This window comes from Haemaphysalis longicornis, unplaced genomic scaffold, assembly GCF_048455015.1.
Source record: "Haemaphysalis longicornis isolate Haplotype H1 unplaced genomic scaffold, Haemaphysalis longicornis Haplotype H1 scaffold_8, whole genome shotgun sequence".
Lineage (NCBI taxonomy): Eukaryota > Metazoa > Arthropoda > Arachnida > Ixodida > Ixodidae > Haemaphysalis > Haemaphysalis longicornis.
In genome coordinates this window covers 183993234-184018266 of record NW_027526445.1, presented here as the reverse complement: position 1 = coordinate 184018266, position 25033 = coordinate 183993234, and the positions used below count along the sequence as shown (strand labels likewise).

General features: G+C 47.8%; 2 protein-coding genes across 5 annotated transcripts in view; one reads left to right on the top strand and one right to left on the bottom strand.

Annotated features, from left to right (window-relative positions):
- LOC144149351 (HEAT repeat-containing protein 5B) overlaps window positions 1–10039 on the top strand; it is an 81034-nt gene extending 70995 nt beyond the window's left edge. For all 4 annotated transcript variants that reach the window (XM_077680912.1, XM_077680910.1, XM_077680913.1 and 1 more), the window contains 5 exons: window positions 243–391; window positions 2925–3150; window positions 3842–3987; window positions 6181–6360; window positions 9275–10039. In XM_077680912.1, the coding sequence (XP_077537038.1) occupies window positions 243–391; window positions 2925–3150; window positions 3842–3987; window positions 6181–6357 (698 nt within the window). In that variant the 3' untranslated portion in view covers window positions 6358–6360; window positions 9275–10039. The remainder of the gene's footprint in view (window positions 1–242; window positions 392–2924; window positions 3151–3841; window positions 3988–6180; window positions 6361–9274) is intronic.
- LOC144149353 (MAP3K12-binding inhibitory protein 1-like) lies at window positions 9864–17725 on the bottom strand. Its single transcript, XM_077680923.1, has 9 exons — window positions 17540–17725; window positions 17342–17473; window positions 16758–16838; window positions 16546–16654; window positions 16382–16447; window positions 15669–15830; window positions 15508–15605; window positions 11021–11080; window positions 9864–10162 (listed from the first exon to the last, which is right to left on the bottom strand). The coding sequence occupies exons 1-9, from the start codon at window positions 17582–17584 to the stop codon at window positions 10055–10057; spliced, it is 861 nt and encodes a 286-aa protein (XP_077537049.1). The 5' UTR covers window positions 17585–17725; the 3' UTR covers window positions 9864–10054.
- Between the last annotated feature and the right edge of the window lie 7308 nt (window positions 17726–25033).

The following is a 25033-nucleotide window of genomic DNA, read 5'->3' as shown; positions in this document are numbered from 1 at the left end:
GCGCCCAGCACACAATGGAAAGATGATGAGCTTTTCATATCAAGGTTGGTCATGAAATCTCGTAACTTGTTCCTACTGCGCAAACCTGTCCAGTTGCCGGGATGTGCAGCATGCACCTAAAGCAACGCGCTCCGTTGTTCGTAATTCAGTGTATCGCGATGGTACATGCAAAGGGGGAGGTAGCAGGCTCCACCAGAGGGAAACAGGGTGTTTAGGGCGAGACTGGTGCCCCCCCCCCGCAGGTGAGGAGACGGGCCAGCTGGACGACATCTCAATGCTGCTGGCCATTGCCCTGTTTGTGCTGAATGCCCCCAAGGAGGTGGTGCAAGTGGCCAACCTGCAGTACCCCTGCATCAACCTCTTCAAGCACGGCCTGCTTAAGGAGGACACGGTAACCATGCTTCTTACTGGCTATTGTACTAGTGGCCGGTGCCACCCTGGGCCTTTTTCAAGGCGCGGTCACACTAGCCCGACCATTGGCTGATTTTGTGGGCCAACTGTCTGAGCCGTCGAGAAATCGGCGGGCTGTCGGTGTCTGCGTGTTGTCAGCCGACTCGATTGTCACACAGCGCCTACAACGGCATGACGACACCCCGCTGCCTCGCTTCTCTGCTGGGCATTTCTTTCTTTCTCGAGCCAAACTTGGAGTATCGCGTTGCCGCTGTGTGAGTTTGGTCGTACTCACATGTGTACTGTTTATACTTCGTGTGCTCCTCTGCATCATGTTGGATCACGGACATGGAAGACAAAAAGCTGCGTTCGCTGCAACCACAGTATTAATAATATTGGATGTTCTGGATGAGCACCTGGCGAAAAGACCTCTGTAGTATGTAGAATATGCATATAAATTAGTGCGTCCATCAGCAGAGATTTAACCTCCTGTAATAGAGCAGGCCTTACAGTGTTACCATGGTATCGCATTTTCGAGGAACGTGGTGCAAAAAAAGTACAATTGATTGTTGTGGCGCTGAAAAGCCGGTTGGTGTTTCGAAGGAAATCTTCCATAACAAATGTAGGTGCTTCTCAAAAACACGCAAAAAATGATTCGCAAACAGGATATGCAAACCATGCCACTTTACAAACTGCTCAAAAAAAAAAAAAAAAGACCCCGCCGGGAATTGAACTTGCAACGTTGAAGTGGACGCAACGCTCGACACCACTGCGCCACCGCACAAATAACATGCCTTCGCCAAATAACCTGTGTACTAGATGGAAGCCCACCCTTCGTGTCTTGTACATCAGTGTTTACTAGCTGGTTTACAGAATTCCTGGTTGGTAAACTGAAATTTCTTAAATAGTGCTTGCGCAGTAAGGTTCCCCCATAATAGTTTATCGCCATCAACTCCGCTGCTTCGAGAAAGCACTCGCAAAAATATCTGTGACTAACTGCGACTGCAATTTCGCACTGCAGGAATAGTGCTTGCCGTGCTTTGGTTTTATGCTTTAGGCTAAATACTTCGGCTGATATTGATTCCTTATTACCTAAATTACCTTCTGCAACTCTTCTTTTGCACGTAGCTGACCTTTTATTTTCTACAAGTGTGCCAGTCGCACACGCATATGCAGTTTGCAGCTGTGGGGCAGCGACGTCGCCAAAGCATCGTAAAGCCAAAATACGGATGGCATTAGCGCTAGTGTTGAGTTGTAGGGGCTTTATGGACCTTACTCAGTTTATTACACTTCAGAAAGTAACAAAATAGAGCCGCATTCATTATGGCATGAATGTTGTAGGGGCTCAGTTTTCGCTTCTCGATCGATTCCTGACGACATATCAGGCAACAGGTCAACCGACTGGTTTTGTCGGCGTCTTCGGTCGGCGAGCCAGTCGCACTGTGTGGACTTTCCATTGGCCGATGTATTTGTGTCACCGTCGGCGTAGTGTGACAACACGGTCTGGCCGCTCTGCAGTTGGCCGACTCGTCACCATCATGTCGGCGTCACCATCGTGTCAGCGTAGTGAGGCTGCGCCTTTAAGGGCCTAGCTGTTTAGGCTGGCACAAATCTGTCCGGTGGACACAAAACACCGAGCATACGTGAGCACATGCCTCGCAGTGACGCCACACGAGGAGCTCCTGCCTTTGTCGTCATCTACGAGTAACGACCGGTGTGCCATGGGTCCACTGCCGAAGACGATGACGACGAATGTGTCAAGCCATCCATACACAATCCACACGTGGAGACTGCCACCGGACCAGTCCACAAAGAAGTGGAGGTCTACCGGGGCGAGGACCTACTACAAGAGGATTTGCCCTACACGGCTGTGCCGTGGGACGATGACGATGAAAGGAATGACGATGTTTGCTGCTGAACAAAACACTGTACATACTTTAATGGTCTCTGCTTTACAGTGCCATTCGAAACAGCTTTGCATTGCTGGAATCCGGTTGATCCCTCTCTACTGGGATCGGCTGTCAGTGTGGGGAGAAGCTAGGTCGACCCCCAGCTCTGCTGCTTCTCCAGCCTTGGACCACTAGTGCGAGCTGTGCAAATTTTTTTTACATAACAACTTGCAAGATGCCCTTGTTTTTGTTACGAGAGCGACCTTTCAAGACCATTGTGCTGGGCCTGCCGTGCATATTTATGTCAGCAGTGATGCCACCCAGGGCCTCAAAGAGAGATTTTGTCGCAACGAGGTTGAAATGAAAGGTGGCACCTCGCCGTTCGTCCTGTCCGTTCACTGTCCTTGTCTTTGCTCCGTTAAATCTTAGTATTTCCGCAATGTGAACAAACTTGCCCAACAACACGTTTTACTGATGTACGGTCCCACGCGAGAGTGTATTAGGTAAGCAAGGCACGCAAATCACCACAAATAGTCCACCTGCAAGATGCGTGTGGGATTGCTTCTCAGGGAATCCGCGGTGGGTGCAGGGCCGGCAGTCGAAGATGACCCCACTACCTGGCCCCCTCTGCCTCCCCCTGTGCAGGTGCAGCTGTGGTGTGTGCAGACACTGCGCTCCATCTTCCAGCACCAGGACCGCTCGGTGTCGACGCCCTACATCCACAGCCTGGGGCCCCGGGTGGTGGAGACCCTGCTGCGCTGCGCAGATGATTTGGGCAGCGGTACGACGGGGAGCGACACGCGGCTCAACGTGGCCCTGGAGTGCCTGCAGACCCTGGAGGCACTGCTGGTGGCCGCACCGTCGGATGGAAGTGAGCTGCCGCCTTGGGAGTATACGCACCCTCGGGGGGAGGAGAGGGATGAACGTGTGTGGTACACTTGTGCAAGTGTGTGGTATGCTTGCTTAGCTTTATGTGCACCGTACTCTATGTTAGTGGCACACCAGACCTTGCTCTTTGTTGTTATCCTATCCTGGGTGCCATCTAGCGCACAATTTTGCTGGTGAGCATAGTAGGTGAAGTGGAAAGTTTCACAATTAGCTTTGGTTTGGCCTTCCTCTGAACCCCCCCCCTTTCCCCAAATGTACACACCAAAATTTTGTCCATGGTGCACACACATGTGCAAGGATGCCAAAGCAACCACCCATTCCTCACAAATGAGAAGAGGAGAACATTCATCACGCTGCTGGCATTCTAACTGTCCTGCTCCACATGAAAGAGGCACGGAGCAGGGGGTGTAGTGATGATGATGATGATGAGCAGAATGGTGTGCCCCCCCTCAACCCGAGGAGCATGATTGTCCCTCTCCCCACGTGAAGGGGGAGCATGCCATGCCATCATCTGCTTCCTTCAGCTTTCGTTATTACATGACAAAAAAAAAATGTTGATGCCATTTGTGGGCGCCAGCTACTGTCCCCCCCCCTTCCTTGTCTGAGTAAAAGAGAGTAGGTTCCCTCGATGGTACCGAACACACCTTCCCTCTCTGCTCCCTCTCCTCCTCCAGAGGCCCACATGATGCTGCTGTACGTGCCTGTGCTGGTGAACCTGCTGCTGGACCCCACGGCCCACCAGGGCGCCTCAGCCGCCCGCAGGAAGCTCCACCAGGCGGCCCTGGGCCGGCTCACCCGGGTGGGGCCCCAGTACCCACAGGTGAGGGGAAGCCCCCTGCCGCTCGGCCACGGTGCAGAAATGTGCATCGGAAGGGGTGGGCGCAGGACCACATAACATCGCAGTGAACACTGATGCGAACAGAATACAAAGCTTCGTAGCTGCAACCCGAAGGAGAGGCCATTATCTGGCGTTATCTTTGACGTTATGTAGCCGCCCTGAGAAGAGATGTTTCTCCTCCTGTCCCATTCTTACTCCATGTGCCCAGCCTACGCTGCTACTGCCCGTACCAGCATTGTTTTGATGAAAAGCTAGCTGGCTTTGTTATTTTAATACAAACCGCATGGGCCCTTTCATTTTTTAGCAAGCTCCGCCGACCCGTTGGTGCAGTTTGTAACGTGTCACACCAGGCAGAGTACTGTGGCAGAACTCACCTGTGTTACTTCCCAGCTTATCGAAGAAGTATTGCTACCAGGTATGGATATCTGTGTAAGGCAACCTGCCCCTAGTCTGGGGTGTCCCTTCACTGTGTTTGCACTCAACGGGGCATTTATATGTAGAAGCACCAGCAGCACAGCTAGTTGGTGCTGTAGCTTGAAACTTTGCAGAGCGCAGCAAGGACATGAAGAGTGTGCGGCGATGGAGGCAAAAAGCGAAAACACCTATGTGTTTGAGATTTTGGCACACGTTAAAGATCCCCAGGTAGTCAAGACTAATCCGGAGCTTGCCACTATGGCACACCTCATCACCTGTGTAGCGTCAGCGCATTAAACTCCACAATCAATAAATCAGGAGTGTGTGGCAGGCATTTCAGACTAGAGTCTCAGTTTCACTTTCCCTTGCCCTTAACTGAGGCCATCCCTTGCTGCTGTGGCTCGTTCATACTCGTCTAGTGACAAGCACGTCAGGCCTGCAGGCCTGCTGCTGACAGGGGGATGGGGCGGACACCTGGGGGAAGGTTCCGTACAATCACATGGCTCATCTTGAATTGTGCTAGCTGATTTCGACTGCAGTGGACTGCAAAAGGCGTGAAAAAAGGCACTTTGTGTCTCTTTTGTCGGAAACTCCTTGCATGGTTTGAGGTAATCCTAACTAGGTAGCCCTATTTGTCGTCCTTCTGAGCTGCATAGCTACATGCTACCTGCTGCTGCCGGGGCCACCAGAACTGCTTGTCAGCGGTGCACTTTCCTGGCAATTTCATGGGTTGCAGCGTCACGTAGAAAGCAGCTGCAGCCATTCAAGAAGTCAAAATACAGAACAGTTTCTGGCCAGTGTACTCACCCAGCACTGTCAATTTGCTCCCTCTTTTGCACACACAAAACTTGCGTCCGGAAAAAAAAAGGCACGATAGGTGTGCATGAAATGACCGATTTCTGAAAAAAAATGTTCATTCTTGGATGCGCCTGATAGAATAAAATAAGCTAACTGCTAAAAGGCTGGGTGCCTTGAAAACATGTTGCTGGCTGCATAGTGGTGATCAGTGGTGTGGACTGCACTTTCGGAATTAAGTTTTCAAGCACTATTTGCCTTAAATAAACAAGAATGATTAGAGCAAGAGCATTCTGTACTCTCCGAACTGTAAGTCACAGAGGAGATGGCATCTACCAGAAACAAAACAAAAAACAGAGGACTTTGTACAGAAGTGCTACTCTTAACCCCCCTGTCAAAGCAGTGTGTGCTTTTGGAGGGGAGCAACTTGTACACCTGCAAATATGATACACATATCTAAGGTGGCATTCCACTTCCAAGTCGGGGCAGGCAGCGCTGTCTAGTGGCTAGCTTTGATCACTGCCGCAGTCTTCTTGATCAGCTGCTGAAACGAGCGTGGCGTGCCTCTATGGCCTAGCAGTTAGTGTCGTGGCTTCTAGCACTTACATCCTGGCTTCGAGCCCCTGCAACTTTGCCTTTTTCTTGTTTCCGTGATTTTTTTTTTTTTTCTTATTGGGAAAAAGCTCCCATCGATCAACTGTACATATCATTTTCGTAAATAAGGGTGGTGTAGTTCTTTTGGGGGGTTCTGTTTAGGTGTGGAGAGGAACCCATCACTGTGTCTAATTGATGTTCCGTATCTATAAGGAAATATTTGTCCTGCACTGACTTGGAGATGGTGTCGCCTTGCCATGTGCTGGAGGTAGTTGAAAGGTAGCAGGCCCACACATTGTCGCGGCGGCCGTTGTGCCTGCCTGCTGGCATAGGTAGCAAGGGAGGGTGAGCGTGTTGTGCCTCCCATTGCAGGAGTTCCGAGCGGTCATGGGTCGGCTGCCGCAGCTGCGGGCCAAGATTGAGAGCGCCGTGCGGTCGGGAAGCCGGGGTCCGGACGGTGAGCGGCCCGAAACACCCAAGGCTGTCTCCACCAACCACAGCACGCCCAGCATCAAGCTCAAGACGGACTTCAGCAACTTCACCGGCTGACAGGTGGGTCATCGTGCCCATCTGTGATGTCGCAGCGCTTCCCCCTTTTGCGTAGTCTTTTGCAACGAGCATTGCGACAGCGTAACTGTCGCGGTGTAGCATGAGAAATGCAAAATATTGCAGTCACCATTAATTAAACGATACACATTCCGAAGTGCTGTTTCAGAGCCGCACAGCATCTTCAGCCGCAAGGAATGTGGTTTACCGTAGAATTCCCAGCAAGAACACCCCTCCCTAGTTTGGGCAGAACGAAATTGCTGTCCTTTTCCAAGCAAGCTTCCTTACGCAGCACTGGGGCCCCCCGCACCGGCTATAGCCATTTGTTAGCCATAGCTAATCAAGCTTGGTGTGTGTGAACGCCAGCTCAGTCCCCATTGGGTCGTTGTGCTTCAACGTGATCACCTAGTTTCCCAATGCGTTTCCGCGGTTGTGAAAAAAGTTGGGGTGGTGCAGTGGCATTGCAAAGCTGGACAAGATGTGCACAAGATCTCGCGGCACTTGAGCATCAACCACAAGAGAATCCTCGGGCGGCGTAGCAAGTTTGAAAGCTTGTTGCAACAAAACTTTGGCCAGACGAAACTACAGTAGAATCTCGATGATACGAATCTCGCGGGACCGCGAAAAATATTCGTATCATCCGAAATTCGTATGAACCAACAAGACCAAAAAATTGAGCGCTGAAAAAAGTTTTCGTTTATTTCTTTTCTTACTTTCGCGTGAACAAATCCGTGATTTTTTCTGCTTTTTTTAAACGCCCACGTCACAAAGCAGTCCTTTCTGGAGCGCGTAACGCTTCGCCTAGCTTCGCGCTTGTCTCCTCACTCCCGGTGTCCAAGCTGGCTACACGCCGCAACAGTCAAGCGTGAGCCGCATGGTGCGTTTTTGCACGCGATTCGCACGCCTCGGCTTTGCGCGCGCTGTATTTTCACGGCCGCATTGACAATTTCGCGCCCGCGGTATCTCCTACCTCGGTCAGAAAAAGACGCTGACGACTTGCGAAACGATCGAGACAGCCCGCTGGCTCCGCCCGAGATGTTTAGGCTTAGCACTCCGGCAGATATTTTATGGGCGCTTTCACTAGCGGCGCGGATGGTGTTTTATAGTACCGTTTTTGCCAACGTTATCAGCTCCTTTACTGCACAAGGAACTTCGTGTCTGCCTTGAGCGGCATTTTAAAGAGCGGCTAGAAGCAGACGCTCAAGCGGCCGTGCCACTTCGCGGCCGAAGCCGCCGCCATGTTGCCACCGCCGGCCGCGGCGCGCGCAGCGTGCGAGAGGTTTCGCGGCGCGCATGGGGCGTGCGGGGCGCGTTTTCGCGAGCAGAAAACAACAGCCCGGCCGTTTCTGGAGAAAGAAGAGTGACAAATGGGGAGAGAGAGCCGTCACTTGCTTGTTCGGCACTCGGGCGCCTCGCCGGCTCGTTCGTATCATCCGCCGGGCCGCGCAGGTCCGTTCGTAACAGCCGAAATTTTTCCCATTGCAAACAATGCAATTTTGCCGGGACTTTTCAGAAATTCGTATCATCCCGAAATTCGTATCACCCAGAATCGTATCATCGAGATTCTACTGTACGACGCAAGCTGAGCAACGGTGCTCCAGTTTTCAGCGAGGTAGAAGACGCTCTGTTCCAAGAATTTCGAGTGCAAGCACAGTGCCTGACGTGTTGTTAACAGTAGGCTGCTTGCAGAAGGGAATGCACATATGGCAGCTGTAAGGGGTCCGTCGGTGGATTTCAGTGATTGCAAGTTTTCTTCATTAGATTATTGTGTGCATCACTGTGTGCCTCTTTTATAGATCTGAGGGAAAAAAATATTATGGCCGCCGTCTTGAATTTTGCAGCAAGTCCGAGCAAGCGCTTCCCGCTTTTAACTTGGTTTTATTATTGCAAACTCCAGTGGGGGCGCTTGCCCGGAATTTTATGGTAGTGAACTGAAGTGCAAGCACGGAAGCCATAGTCCATATGCAGGGACAAAGTGCAGACTATGCACGATAACAAATGAACGGCAGTGGATTGCACTTTACAAAAATGGCATCATCTCCACTCCATGGATGATGGCGAGGGTTTGGAGTACGGGGACTCATAATGACATCCAAGTTGCCCCGCGACCGTCATTCGATTTGAGCCGCGAGTTGCACCTTGATTATTCTCCAAATGAAACTGCAACTCATGGCTCAAATCAAATTTCACTTGATTTTCACTTGATGGTGGTGTGAGCACGGATGAACGCGGACGGACATTGGGAGGTCCTCAGGTACTCCGCACCGTTACAGGCAAGGGAGTAAGCTGTTTGACCCTCGGGTACTATCTCACGGTGGTTGCCCAATCGTAAGACGACTGACACTAACTCTGTCTCGTCCACCAGACACAGGCTCGAATCCTGCCGGTGCCTGTGTGATTTTTTGCAATTGTAAATGGTATGCGCACGGACGCGTAAGGACATTGTGCGGTCCAAATGTACTCCGCACCTAAACGCAGCAGAGATTCAAAGCCATAGACTGGAAAGTGACTGCTGTGGTAGATACAGGGGTGGCATCAACTACGATTGGAATCGATCTCGTTGGGCCATCACAGCTGCACCGTTAAAAGAAACAGTACAGCCACCCATCTAGAGGCAGGAAATCTTCTTTGGGAGCATGTGCAGTTACAGAAGACCAACTTTCACAACAGCACGGCAGCATTTTTATTTCTTTCACATCTCAGACTCCCAACTTTGCCGTGCAGGTAGTGCAAAATTCAGTATACTGCACGTTGACTGAATTGTGGAATGATTTAAAACAAGAGCTCAAGACAATGAATTTTCATTTACGTATTTTGAAGGGAGTTATACAGAATAAGAACTTCACCTTGCATTTTTTTTTTTTTTTTTTGCACTGTCCATCTAATTTACCACGCTTTAATAATTCCCTTTGCATTTCAGGTGCGAATGCCGAAAACAGCGATAAATTATTTCACTTCGTGGGGATGCAGCTATTCTGACGGGAAGCAACTGCTTCCTCTTGTGGCCAGCCCGAACGCTTGGAGAAGGGGACAACATGGAGGACTGTTACTTGAGCAAGGCTCGCCAGTGTGTGAGGCACAAGAGGAAGCCGGTTGAAGATGACCACGAATGTCTGGCTCGCTCCCTGGCGTTCAACCCCCAAAGATTTGCAATCAATGTCGTATATCCCCGATTGTAGAACGTCTGCTGGTCAGACGTTGTTGCGAAATCTGTACCTTTTTTTATAATGAGAAGAAACTTTTCTATCCCGTAGATTCGTTCCATCATTTCAGTGTTTCAAGAACTAAATACTGCCCCGTCCTTGATTTGTGTAAGTGAAGTTCGTATATGTTGCAACCTTGTAAGCAATGTGTGTCATCAGTTGTGTGCAATTCATATGTAATGCACTGCCTGAAAACCTTGCAATTTCAGCGTTACTTAGAGTGTTATGTTTAGGCGCCTTCCCATATCAGTCAGCTCTTTTGAAGCAATTTGTGTGGATCAAGCAATGCAAGGAAGGAGAAAAAAGTTTGGTTGGTTTGACAAGCGTCTTTATTGTTCCAAAGCCACTTTGACTTACTGCCCGCGTTGTGAGCGGCGGGCTGTAGAAACGTCGGTGCTCAGAGCAGCATATCTTTGTCCTATCGGTGTTATAAATATTGTGTAGAAAATCTATCGAATAAACTGCGGTGTGATGAAAATGTACGGAGTGTGTGGTTGCTACAATGCCATGGACGAAGTGGAGGGCTCTGATGCGGCCTCTGCCTTTTCTCGGAGGCGGCTCTGAAGAAGGCTGATGCGGCTCTCAATCTGGGACATACTCCAGTCCTGCACGCGGGACAAAGAAAATGCTTGCAATACTCACACTCTTTTTTATAAAGAACAATTTTTTTCTATAGTCACGCACAAAGACACTACTAAAGTACTTTGCACATTGAAAAAGACATTAATTTGGGAGTGGAGGAAAAATAAAGACGCCTAAATACCATAGGCATACAGTACATGACCTTCAGATTGTTTATATAACTGAGTGCGTGGCTTGCAACAAATATGGGTACCTAGTTATCTGCAATTGTTATTTGATGATGGGCAGAGTTGGTGCCTTGTTTATGCCCGCTCGCAGTCTCGACTATTTCATTCTGCTAGCGGTCATTGTCACTGGCCTGAGTGGGTTGGGTACAGTGACGTTGCAACCAAACAAAAATTGAGGAATCAGCCATGAGCTGACTGGGCATTACGTTAGGCCTCGATTTTACACAACGAAACCTTAACGCTGAGCCAAGCAATTTACTGTTCACAGTTTTGGGTCTCGGTGACAACAAAAGCTGCATTCCTTCAATAAATGTTTGTACATTCATTTAAAGTGTAACATTAGGGCTGAAGTCATGGCATACCGAATGGGAACACCGGGCCACCGCATACTTCGGTTTACAGCCTGACGACAGCTACATGCAGACAATGGGCATTTTTGGGCAGGTTTTGGACCAGGGGATATGGGGGTGCTGTTTTTTTGTGAACTGAGCCATGTATGAGTGATGCTCGTGCATTAAGAAAGAAAAATGTATTGCATGTAGCGCAGACCATGCACTGGCCCTGCCTCACAAAATCTGTACTACCCCCTCATTATGCTCCGCTATCTCTGAGCCCTTAACAGGCCAGTCGTGACAATCAATGGTGTCAACTTACATCGTACTGCCTCGCAGCCTCTCTGGATTGGCTGGCCTGCGCAGCACTTGCCGAGTGAGCCTGCAATAAAGGGGGCACGAGGAATGTTGCAGTCTGAACGATAAAGCAACAGAGAACGACCAAGCACCGCTGCCAACTCTCCTTGGCTATGCAAGTACAGGGATAATGCTTGCAGTAACGAGCACACCTGAAGACCACGTATTCCCAGGGGGACCTTATTTCGCCAGTATTCCAGATTCTTTCTGCCACGACATAAGATTCATTTACTGCAGACACTGGGTCCAAGCAGGGTGGGGGAGATACTAGCACATACAACAGTGCTACACGATGGTTGCAATTTACAACAACAAGCTTGTGGTGGCTAGGTTTTTGCACTCAATTAGGGTGCATGGATCTTGAAAAGGTCGGTTCGCAAAAAGTGGGGAGTAAGCACGTGAGGTTGGCAGTGCCTTGTTAAAGGAGTAATGACACGAAATTTTTGTGTTCCATTTTTTTCGCAGCTATAGGTACCTACGAGTCCACCAATAGAATGGCAGATTAGATTGTTGAATGCAGCATAAATACTTATTTACAGCTTCGTTTATTCACGTCAGTTTTGGTTTCGGTGAAGCGAACAACGAGGCAGCTGCCATGACAGGAAAGCGCATCTGACGTCACTGTTCTCGTTGCACCACAACTGATGCTGGTCTGGGTGCGCATGTGCCCCGACCCACCTGATTGGTTGTAGTCGCACCCGAGGTCAGTCCGAAAAACTGTGACATGATGCACAAGGTGGAAAAACGTGCACCAACAGCACCGCGGCCGCCTTGATACATCACGGGAACACTGGCTTCAGCCGTTTGGGTCGAAGCACAGGTGACGTCATGAGCTTGCTCGATGGTGCGGATGAGCTTTCTCGTGTGCGCAAGGATTAAAATTGATTTAAAATATGTTCTATAAAACAGTTACGGTTGAAACTTTAGAAGTGGTATCTCAATATACAAAGGAAGCTTTTTACATAGTTATCTGAGCTTTGAAACTCGTGTCGGTACTCCTTCAAGGGCGACACAATCGGTGAGGGGTGAAGTCCTAGTCTATTAGTACCTACGATCAAGAAAAGATTGACTGACTGATTGTGGGGTTTGACAAACCAAAGCTACACTTGTGCTATGAGGTGCACCGTAGTGGAGGGCTCCGGTTTAATTCTCACCAGCGGGGGACCTTTAACATGTACCGAAATATCAACAAATGGCATTTTCGCTTTTTTCATCCATCAGAAGAGCAGCAACCGTGGAAGGGATCGAACTTGCGTCCTTGAGCTCAGCAGCACAATAAGGCCTTAGCCACTGAGTCACCGCAGTGGGTACAGCTCGAAAAAAAATCTAATACGAATTGCTTCCTTCAAATTTCCAGTAGAGGTATAACGTTAAATTTCCTTTGTTCAGTGGGTGAGTCAGTTCAGGAAAATTTGTTATAACCGATGCCACCTGCCGTTTGTCCCTCTTTCGGGCTACTGTGCGTTCCAAGCTAGAGTACTGCTCAGTTGTACGGAACCCTGTTCCTCAATACTTGTCACTGTCTCTGGAACGACTCCAGATGAGATTTGCATTATGATCGTTACCTTTTCAGTAGCATATCTTGCACGTAGAACATAGTACTTGACCACATTGGATTAGGCAGACTGAGTGACAGAAGAACACTCCTCGACATATGCTTTCTTCACAACCACATATCCATACCTGCCAGGTTTGCTTGGATGGCATTAGGGAGATCTTGCCATGGAGGGGAAGGGGGGGGGGGGGGGGGGGGGGTAGTAGCAACAACAGAATGGGTAACTTTAAACACATTTTTTTATCTACTTACAACGTAGCAGGAAATGAACTGTTTCTTCATCCAAACTAGCAACAAGCTACACCACTCAAATGTTCGACGTGGCTGACACCGCCCTTTTCAGAAAGTCCTGAAAATAGTACTGCCAAGTGCAATACAAAACAGCAGGAACTGAACTGTTTTGTTGTTTCGTTTAAACTAACAACAAGCTACACCACTGGAGACTTGCTAAATCTTCAGAACGACCGTCCAGAACAGCCGTGCTCGTGCGTAAATGAAAGCGGCGGTGGCACTGTGTTTCTATAAACAGTAAACTAACAATGGGACGATGTCACCCGCTTCCTTAAATTAGGGTGCACTGTCGGAAGATATGGGGAGTCGACTCATGAGAGCCAACAAACCCCACCGAATCCACAGGGCACAGGTGACAAAGGGGGTGGCCGTCTGATGTGCGGCTTTCGCCGACCAGAGCGGCAAGAATGAGCAAGAGCCTTGAACGGAAAACAGCACAAGGACTTATATTTAAACAGGCAAGTTACAACACAAGCACGAGGTAACAGATCGATAATTACAGGCAACTTAGATGGAATTCAAATACAAGAAAATGTCCAATTCGACAAAATGATACAAACAGGCGCGTTAACAAATGAATATTACGAATCGGAGCAGTTAACTAAAAGAAAATGAACAGTTCGATGCATATGAGAGACAGAGTCCCAGCATATTCACCGACCGGGCCGGACGATGCACCGCTGTCGGAGGCGAGTCGGCTACCTGGGAAGCGTGGCTTCGCTGTAGGCCAGGCCGTCCGAGACGATCACGGTCATTCAAGGCCCGGGAGCACGTTGGAGTCCTCCAGGGCGCGGGTCGCCGATGGAGTGATGTACAAACTGGCAGGTGCCGTTGTCAATCACGACGTCCAAACGTAGCTGGTTTGCCTAGGCGCGGCTTCTCCTTTTATAACCGTGCCGGCGTGGAGGGGGAGAGCACAACACACAACGCGCCCGCCGCCGTCAGCGAAATAACTTCCCTCTTCTCCATTCTAGAATGATCGACGCTCTTTAGCACTGGCAAGGCCACGCGCACCTCCTCGAAAGTACTGGAAGCTTCGACGAAACCGGAGCGGCGGAGATTTTATTTTTGTTGTTTTCTGGCCGGCCAGCCGGCGTGAGATCGTGTTACCGCCTCTTCGTTCGAGAAACCTCCATCCTTGTCTCGGGCGAATAGAACCGAGTGTAAGAAGAATTAGGCGCTGTACAATAAATGAAAAATTTATACGGTACGTTTAGACGTCGTACGCTCGAGTTTGTGACAGACGAACAGGTTCACCGTCTGCGCATGGCCAACTACGCTTTTTAATAAGCACTTCAATGATAATGATGCCAATCGGTGTCGGGTTGGATTGTCAGGTATACCTTCCACACATTTTGGCCAGACTGGGGAAAAAGATTTGGCCAAACGCGAGTGCGTTTTTGGGAGATTTTTGTTTCGGTCGTACAATCATACAAAACCATAAAAAATTCGGGAGACTCCCGGAAAATTTGGAAAACCTGGCAGGTATGCATATCAACTTGCTAACTTCCATCAATTTCATATCCCCACATGATTCCATTCCTCACCACTACTTTACCCTGCCGTCAATCATAAAAGTCGTATCCTGAGAATGCAACTCCTTTACAAGTCACTTGAAGCACCTGATCTGAGCATCTTTGACTGTTAAACCACTTCTGTCCAAGCTGTTAAAAATGCATCAAAAGCCCGAGTGCGTCCTTTTGCGTTGTAGAATCGTGTGAGTCAGTCATGTTATGTTTGTTCCATTGATGTTATTTTCATTTTTTATGCTCTCCTTTCTCCATTCTCCCTTTCCTGTTTCTTCTGTGCACTACGCTGAAGGCATCATGCTGTTTGTGGGCACTTATCCAAATAAACAAATATAAACAAATAAAATAAGCAACCACACAGCTTTTCTTTGGATTTGTTCAAGACTATCAGTGTTTGATTTTGCATACGGGTCCCAAACGATGCACGCATGCTTGAGCTTAGGTTTTATTAATGCTTAGCAACCTAGAATTTAACATTAGGTGGGGTTAAGCTTATGTTTTAAGAAACAATGTTTTAGGAACGCAGATGAGCATGTGTTGTTGATGTGCAGGTTATAGGGCAAGTTATTAGTGTCCCGCCTAATACTAGCCTCCTCTAGTGACACCGGGCCTAGTTTGTACACAAGCTTGAGTGAGATGAAGCTCACTATGACTATGAGGAGCTGAAGCTTCGCACTGTGTCAATTGAGCAACAGCCACTACTAAATTCTCATTCTTAATCTTGGTCACTGCACCCTGGGCACATTGTATAAAAAAGCTCTCGCTGTGGAGTTCTTTGCATGAGTTTAATATGCCACTTGCACCACAAGGACTCAAAGGACCTTATCCATGTGTGCAGTGCAGCATGTGCACGCATGCAAACAGTGTTCCTGTAGGTTTAAGGCAGTAAGCGTAGTGATGCATTGAGCACAAGGCAGCCTCTGAGGATCTGCTTCAGTGAAAGAGATTCTGATGTCACTGGCACACTCTGGAGCACAAAATCGGTTGCAGACGCACCAACCAGCATGTAACTTTGCAGGCGGCCTGATCGCACAGACAAAGCGGATACGGGGTTATGCAGCACGGTTCTGTACTCACACTGCTGCTGAAGTAGTCCGGAGATATGCCTTCCAGGTACAAGATTCTGTCTTCGAGCTGCTTGATTCTGGCATACACGTCCTGGGGAACCACGTGCCCTGTTGGAGAAATGCGCAGCTGTGAAGCCAAAGGCGAGGAATGTGTTGGAGGGAGCGGCGTACCCGACTTGAGCTTGAGGTGGGACTCCATGTTGCGCAGCCGCTCCTCTACCCCTTCGGGGACGCTGTCCACGGGATCCTCCTGCTTCACGGCAGCTTGCATGTGGCTGCTCGTGGGCCTCATTAGCTTCGTCATGGGCCCCCACTGGTTGACAACCCTGGACACTGGCAAGAAGCCACTCGTACGTTACCCGCATCCCGAACCTGTCAGAGTGCTTCAACGTACACCAGTCGCAAAACTCCTCTTGGGAACGCGGGCCGTGCAAGCACCCCTGCTTAATTGATTGAAGTTGAGTGGAAAGTGCACTGGCATGTTCCATAGCTAGAGACAAAAATTGAGCTCTGCTAAACACTTACTTGGTAACATAATGCTTGCTTTTCAAATTAGAAAATGCTAAATTAGCAAGATTTGTTTTTGGGTTAGTTGGTCTGCACAAGAAAGACGACGCACAGAAAGAAGACAACAAAAAAATGCTAAGTTAGGCAATGTCTACTTATGTTTCCACGGTTTTTCCTTTTATGGCTTACGGCAGCTGCCGCAAGCACTTGAGTACTACTACAACTTTCCGCTGAGAGATGGCAGGCTCGTCAAATTGCCCCACGCTTGCCCCCAGTGCAGGGGGACCAACCGCATACACGAGGCCTATGGGGAGTTTTGCAACTGGGGTACATTGAGCAACTCGAACCAGCTACGCTCACGCATCAAATTTCCCAACCTTTGACGTGGCTGCTGCCTCCAGACCTGGGAACAAACACTGCATCAACCCGTGCGCAGCTTTCCTCTGAAAATTGGGAACCCACATGGGGGAAAGCTAGTCAGTACAGAAGCACCGACACAGTCAAGCCTTATCTGCTACAAGGAGTGGAGAGCTTGCAGCACCTGTATCGCCATCGATTTCACTTGCTTTTGACGAGCAGAATTCTTGAATGTTCCAGTCGTCCACTTCCTTGCGTTTCCTGGTTATAAATGCTTCGATTCTGTCATTTATCTGTATTATTACAGATAAAGAGAGATAATATGTAGACTATATTATACGAAAGCAATTACTACCCATTTCTCCAACGTGCAACAGGCTAAATTTCACCACTCACAACTTTCCGGTCAACTTGAATCTGTACGAGTTTGGGATCAACTTTCGGGGCAGCTGGTTGGGTGTTGGTTGGTAGGCGGTCCTGATGAACAAAGAAAAACAAATGACTGCGACTTGCTCGCGCCCTTAGGCTGTCATCCTACGAACGAATGCCCCTCGCTGGCGGTAAATACGTGCCAAGGCGCTGGCTTTAGTGAACTGATCGCTCATGCCTAAACGCACAAAACATATATAAACAGGTCATAAACTGGCGGTCACATGCAGAACGCAGAACGCCTGACGCTTTTATTTTTACTTCGTCCAGCGAGATTTCGGATAATTTCGCAAAACACATTGTTGGACAAGTTTGTGCGCTCTTCTATAAATTAGAGCGCGCAAACGCCACAGACGAAGCAGGTTGGGGACATGTGCTTCTAATGTCGTTGCGTTTACCGCGCGCTAAATTTTGGGGGAAAAAATTCAGCTACTCGTCATATCATTTACAATATAGAAGCAATGGCTTTGTAACTCAAAACTCTGCTCTGCCCACTACAAAGACCTGTTTGTCCCCTGTGAGCACGTTCGCATGAGACAGCTCGAGCTTACCTTGTACTCTTGAAGGCAATGCACGAGCTCCTGAACCGCTGATGCTACGGAGCCAAACAGTTCCGGTGTTGGTTCTGCAGTGGAGACATCGTACTCAAAGCGGAACGCGTGCAACACCCCAGCTTCTCGGAGCTGAAACAAGAGACATGTGGGTAAAACGGCGCGAAACCGCCAATTGGGGAGCGAATCTCGCCTTACTTTCAAAAACACCCGCGCGCACTGCTGCAAACAAGCTTCCGCCATGGCTTAATACTTTCGAAAAGTAATCAAAATCGATTTTGTGCACGTTACGGGCCTTGTGTCAAGCATCAGACATCGAAACCGTAAATCTGCATGTGCAGACGCTTGCAGCGTAAACAACCGAGAAAAACTGAAAGGAGGGTGATGATGATGGTGTTGCTAATACAAAATTGCTAAGACTAGTGAACAAGATTATTACCCTCAGTTTATATATATATTGAAAGGGTGAAAATTTATATTGAGAGCCCGAGGTCAGACAAAGCTCCAGTCGCCACAATGGCCGGTAAACACACCATGATGATGAGTATGTAAAAGAATGAAGAGGATGATTCCTGGATGAAGCAAAGTAGTACAGGCGCATGAGCTAGTGGTGGTGATTATGTACAGATGCAGACGAAGCGCTAGTATATTGTCCATAGCCCGGTAAGCTAGTGAGAAACTCTATGCATAGCCCATTCGCTGATCAACGCTCGCAGAGTATATGCTCACAGTATATTTAAACGGACGGATGAGAATCAATAAACCCCACCGCAGCTTCAGTAGCTTCGAAGTTGTTTGGATGAAATAATAGGCATGAGAAGGGACTGCATCAATATTCTAGTTCACTGTAGTCTGTACCAGCGGTCAATGGAATGGGTGGGGAGGAGCTGTACTGAGAGGAAGACAGAAGAAGAATCCCCTCGTGTCTTCTTGTGTGTGCGTGCGTGTGTGCGCGCGTGTGTGTGTATGTGCGTGTGTTCTCTTTTTCTTGTCGTTTTCCTTTTTAAAGAAATCAAGGTTATCTTGGCCTAATTTTATTTAGGCACGTGTTCTTGGGCATGTGCACTTTTTGGAGCCACCAAGATGTGATGAAGTCGAAACATATGCGTGGTAGTGATGAATGGGAGTACTCCTCTTTTTCATAGGCGGACTCCACAACATCTTTCCCGGAAATGTTAAATGGTTGCACTAAATCGTCTCCTCGAAGATATTATATGGCCTCATGTAGCCTCATTCAACCTGATTCCATAATTCACAGTGCGATGAAAAATCAGGAATATTCTTCCTCACTTTTCTTCATCTGGTTGATTTCATCCCCATACTTTATGCTAAATTTTTGGCCACATATTGCTTTTGATGCGCCGATTGTTTCTCCGGTTGTAATCACAGATTCCCTTTCGGACCGCTCTGCCCTTACAGCACCTAAGAATTCCCGTCTCCGATGGACGTGGGTTGGTGGGCATGCGGGGACTTCCCTGATCGCAGCTGCAGTAAACGCTCCGACAAAATGAGTACTGCAAGTTTAGTTCATTCAAAAGATTGTCTCGTTGGAATCATGCTGACACCACTTTTAACGTACACTTTTAACGTACACTTTAATGTAACGTAACGTACACTTTTAACGAGTCACCGCCATACGATGCTCCGCCTCCTGACGTCATCATGCTGCTGCTGCCATCTAACACCACAAATTCTGTGACGTCATCGACTGGTCTTCCTATAAAAGAATCCTTGCACAGCCTTCACTTCAGTGGGCACGGCGGGTTTGGCATGAACATGGCCCTAATCAACCGCTTCGTCTGCTTCATGCAGGTCAGTCCCACCTACTGTTCTATAAAAAGTGATGATCGCTTTTGTTACTCCTGCCGTGCCCACACCAGTGTTCTGCTATTGCATACAACTTTTTCTGTTCTCAAGTTATTTTTGTGCGGAGATATTGAGCTGAATCCAGGGCCTAACACCGAGCAAATGTTCAAGAAAATTTTTGGAAGGGCAAAATGAATTACGAAAGGATGTGACTGACCTGCTTGCAAAAACTGAAAAACTTATAGCTGACGTTGGCAAAAGGTTTCTTGAAATCGAAAATCATATCTCTGAACTTAAACTGAAGACAGCGAAGTTAGATGACCTGGACAACCTAATATGCACTCAGAAAACCATTGAATTTCAAACAAGAAAACTTACGGACCTCGAAGATAGGGTAGTTTTCGGTATAGCAGAAGATCCTGCCGAAAGTGAAGCTGATCTCAGGCGCAAAGGTTATCACGGATACCTTTGAAAGAAAGATAAATGTAAAATGCGATTCCGTAGCCTAACGCTACTAATAGACCTGTGATCCTTTACTTTCAAGATCGACTACAACGAAAAGACGTCCGTATACTGAAGAACGTTAAAAAACTTAAAGGTACTAAAATCTTCATTCAAAACGATTATTCTCAGCAGACCCTCCAAAAGCGCAAGCTTCTTTGGGAGAGCGCTGGCAGATAAATCCCAAGGCAAAACAGCTTTCCTTATCCATGATAAGTTATGCGTTGGCGACGACATTTTCATCTGGAATGAAGCGAAAAATGAGAGGCAAAAAAATACACCGTAAAACCACTCCGAAGCCCGCTGACGATTTGGTTAGCAATGCTGTGAACGCCTCCCCTGAGCAAGATACGGCGTGACGGGTGCGTGACAACCGTTTTAGGCTTCTCAATATAAATGCCCGAAGTATTGTGAACAAGATAAATCAACTCGAAGCCGAACTTTTGTCACGCAGCCCGCACATTGCTGTTATCACAGAAACCTGACTTCACAGTGCTATACTTGATGAGGATGTCGTTCCACCCGCTTATAAAATATTTCGTAGGGACCGGGACACAAGAGGCGGGGGTGTTGCTGTCATTTTTAAACAAAATATTGACTTCATTCCCTTGACGCAATGTCCGGACTCTGAATGCCTGTGCCTCAAGGTTACTCTTAATGGTCGTGTTTTTATTTTGTGTGCCGTTTATAGACCTCCCGACTCGAAACCTGATTTTCTTACAAAAATTCAAAATCACATGAAAAAATTCAACCACCACAAACTGATTATCGCGGGTGATTTTAATTTGCCGGGCATTTACTGGAAAAACCTCCGTTCACATGCTGATCCTTCAACCGACATTAGTTCACTTTTCGACATTATATTCGATAATAACCTTAATTGTTCAAGTAGTGCAACAGCCTACTCGAGTTACCACTAACTCATGCTCATTACTCGATCTTGTGTTTTTTCATCGTTCTATTATCGATTACGACGTTGCTGTGGAGCCCGGAATATCCGATCACGAAGTTGTAACGGTATCTTTTAGCTTAGGTGGAAATAGCTCTCAGGTTGTGCCTTCGCTCAAAAATGTTAAAGATTACTCGCGTGCAAATGACAGAGCTGTAGTTGCATATCTTGAAAATAATCTTTTCGATTTTGGCCATGATGATGTTACATTATTGTGGGACAAGTTTAAGAATATCTGTTTACATTGCATCGACCACTTCATTCCTAGCAAAGTTAAAAAAAACTGCGAAGTATACAACATGGATAACCAGGTCGATTATACATCTGAAACGCAAGGCTAAACGTATACGTCGCAAATGCAAAACCTCACCTAAGCTTACCGACATTCGCGCAGCTCTGTCAGATGCAATTAAGCATGCAAAAGGGCACTATTTTAACACTACTTTGACTAGCTTCATAAAAGATAACCCACATAAATTCTGGCGTTTCATTGCTGCTCGGAAAAAAAAGGGTTAGCCACATTTCGCATAATGGTCACCTTCTCGCCGATCCCAAAGTTATTGCTGACCACTTCAAAAGCTACTTCCACAGCGTCTTTTCACATTCTTTCCTGCCAGTCGAAAATAAGCACACTTTGTTTTCCTTCAGTTCCAGAGTTATCTCCTATTCTGGTGTCCTGAACATGCTCCTTAGATTGAAAACAAAATCATCCCCTGGTCCCGATGGTATAACTAACGCCTTCCTTCGGCGTTATGCACAAACCTTGGCTAGTTTTCTGGTTCCTATATTCCAGGCTTCACTTAGATCAGCTACTTTGCCTCCTGACTTCAAGATAGCCCGTGTTGTTGCCGTTCATAAAAAGGGTGATCCTCTTATCATTCCGAACTATCGGCCTATTTCAATAGTCTCTTCAGCCTGTAAACTTCTTGAACATATTGTAGCAACTTGCATCTGATTTCCTGGACCAGCACAAAATATTGACCTCTTTCCAACACGGATTCCGAAAATACCTGTCTACAGTCACTCAACTATCCACAGTAATTCACTCTATTGCTTCCATTCTCAGATAAGCGCGGCCAGGTTGACGTAATTTTTCTTGATTTCAGCAGTATGTGAGCTTTAATGACCACTTTTCCGATGTCCTCCCCGTTTCATCTGGTGTTCCACAGGGTAGCGTACTTGGGCCCCTAATTTTTCTTATCTATTGTAATGATATTGTTGATGTTGTTGCTGAACCTGTACAAATACGTCTGTTCACCGATGATTGCATTCTGTTTAATAACATCCACTCTTTAGATGACCAGACAGCCCTAAATTCTTCTCTTAACAGTATTCTTTCGTGGTGCACGCAATGGGGTATGAGAATTAATTACGAGAAATCAGTTTATCTTAGAATTACCAATAAAACTCATCCCCTCAAGTTCTCCTACATAATTTCCAACAATCCCCTAGCTGAGGTTAATGAATACAAGTATCTCGGTGTTACAATGACTAACAACTTAAGTTGGAATACTCATATAAGGAACATCTGCGCTTCAGCGTTCCGTAAGTATATGTCAACTGAGGCATAAACTTAAAGATGCTCCCTCTCATGTCTGGCCTACACAACCCTCATAAGACCTAAACTAGAATATGCTTGCACAGTTTGGGATCCGCACACCAAAGTTAACATTAGCAATCTCGAGAAAATCCAAAGAAGAGCTGTACGTTTCATCTATTCCAAATATAGCCGCCTTGATTCCGTATCTCAACTAATGAACACAAATAACATCCAAACTCTTGAACTAAGGCGGAAATTTCTTCGCTTGAAGTTTCTGAACCAACTGGGTAATAAAAATCTGGGATTAGATCTAGTTTGTATGTGAATCCACTCTCAACCAGATCCCGTCACACCCATGACAAATCTCTAACCCCATTTTTTGCTAGGACTAACATTTTCAAATTTTCATTTTTTCCCTGAACTATTGAAGAATGGAATTTGTTACCCGTTTCTGCACTTTCTACTGTTGAATCTCTCGAAGCTTATTTTAGCCCAAATGCCACTGTGCTGAGCTGATGCGTCAACCTTGTTAAATACATTTTTTTTATCTTTATACCTTGTATTGTTCCTTACAATTGTGACTCAAGTATTCTTGTATTTTGTACGTTTCTTGTCCACTCCTGCTTGGGCTGTCAAGCCTGCAGTATTGAATAAATAAATAAATACATAAATCAATAAATCAATAAAAATTTGAGCCAGACCGCTCTCAAGGGGAAAAGTGCCTAGCGCGGCGAGGAATTGGCGGTCATGGTATGGGGCATTATCTGTGAAGAACCAATGCGGAATGTACTTTCGAGAATATATCGATGGTCTGAGAATGCAGCGCAGTGCCGGATAAATGGTTTAGGTCCGCGATAGAGGCCGCTGAAGAATGCGGACAACGGTGGGGGGGTGACTTTTAGGGTGAATCCATTTCGATATGATGTGAGGAGTGAGAGCAGCGTTGGCAAGAGTCTTATTAACGAAAATTTCAGCTGGGCGTGGTTGAGAAGGGACACCGTTGAGGTAGCCAAGCGGGTGCCTGATGCTAGGCAGCATCGGCGCGCGTGGACCAGTTGCAGGCGAAAGGAGGTGGGCGACACAGCAGCAGGGAGGGAGCTGGTCATCCAGCGGAGGGGTTACGAGGAGGCCGCAGAGTGCGCGGTCTGGTTGCCATGTCCCTGCATCATATCATGTGTCCCCGTATCCATGCCAGGCGAGTTTTAGTGCCATTCTGAGCGAGTATGTTGACTATAGCTTGAATCTGGTGGACAGTAGGATGGTCAGAGAAAGTCTTGTTTATCTCGTCAATTGCAGTTTTGGAGTCGGTGAGGATACAAATGCAGGAAGGTAGTGGAGCAGAGACGTCGTAGGCAAGAAGGTGCAGTGAATGGAGAATGCCACGCAGTTCGGCTTAAGGGGAAGACGGATAGGGTATATGTTTCAAGTTGGAATGCAACCGTCGAATTCGGGTCGTGCTGGACAATGCTACGCGAGGCCCATTCAGTTACAACCGGCATGGCAATTAAGTCGCGCAACAAAGGCGCTCTTGACGTTCCTCCGGAGCACTGGACTTGAATCTGTTTTATTATCATTGGCAGACTTTCATCACCTCAAATTTCCCTGGAAACCAGATTTGCAACTACTATCCGATGTCGTGTTCCACAATTAAACAGGTATCTTTATAGGTCCCGTTTAACGCAATCTCCTCTTTGTAGTTACTGTAATGTATGGGATTCTACATTTCACACACTAGTGATTTCCCACCCCGCAGCCATCCGCGCTCAGCAAACGTGCTTGCGAGCGCCGGCTGCGGACGGGTCCGTTGTTTGCGGAGACAGACAAAGGCAGGAGGCGGCGAGGGCAAAACATCAATGACAGCATTTATTTCAAAGTGCGAATCAAACACACTGCATACAGACTGGTCATAGGCCATAACGGTAACACTGGGAGCGAGGCATTAAACAACGCTAGAGATCGAGATGGTTCGACTCTCCGATAGCATACCGGAGCAGCGGAGCGTCGCGCGTGCGAGCGCGGGTGCCGTCTCCCAGCTCGTCCGGACGCGTCCTTTGTGGCGCGTTCCGTCAGGACCAGCACGCCGAAACGTCCGCGCGCTACCGGATCCCCAAGACAAGAGACCGTCCTCACGTCATCCGACAACCCACCAGACCTCGCCTTTTGGTGACGCTAGTATCGAGGAAGAACTAAAAAGAGGAAGGGTCCAACGTTCTGAAGTTTCGAGAAGTTTTGGGGGAGCAATCCAAGGAACAAAAGAGACGAACCCGCCCGGGGGACCCGCTCCAGGAACCGAGGGGTCTCGTGCGGGGAACTGGTTGCCTCCCTCGCAGTCCCCGTCCTCACCCGCCTTCCTTCTCCTTCCTTCTCCTTCCTTCCTTTGCTGGTTCTTCTTTCTGGGTGGCGGTAGGAACAGAAACTGATTGTAACTTAGCGGCTACTCTCATACAGTTTGTCTTAGATGGACAAATCATTTGTAGTCCCTGGGCATGAAGCACTTTCGCTACAGCCACTTGCACCGAAGATTACGTGGGTCGCTTTTAACACTTTTGGTCACTTCGAAACAGACGGCATAAACTGTTTCATGGCTTTAGTTGACAGAATGGCGACATGCGACCGACAAAAATCGCGAAGGCTGCTCGGATTCTCGCCGTATGGCCCGGCCATGCGCATTAGTCGGATGCATGTATTCCACAAACTGGGTTCCTTCCCCGTACGGCGGCTGCTGTGAACATGCGCAGCTGTGAGCGGCTGCCGCAAACAGAAAACAAAAGAAAGAAGCGTCCCTGGATACACTTCGAAAATTTCTCAAGCGCGTAAACATGGACGGCGGACTTTCTGTGAACAGGCTGTGCTAAAAACGTTCCTGGCTGTTATGTGTTTAATGCAAGTGTTAGTC

What these genes read in the sequence shown, in the direction of transcription:
- LOC144149353 (XM_077680923.1), bottom strand. Translation starts at nt 17,584, where the DNA reads ATGGCGGAAGCTTGTTTGCAGCAGTGCGCGCGGGTGTTTTTGAAA. An exon ending in GCGCGCGGGTGTTTTTGAAA is followed by an intron (nt 17,474 to 17,539) that starts GTAAGGCGAGAT and finishes CTCTTGTTTCAG; the next exon opens with CTCCGAGAAGCTGGGGTGTT. An exon ending in ATTGCCTTCAAGAGTACAAG is followed by an intron (nt 16,839 to 17,341) that starts GTAAGCTCGAGC and finishes TTTGTTCATCAG; the next exon opens with GACCGCCTACCAACCAACAC.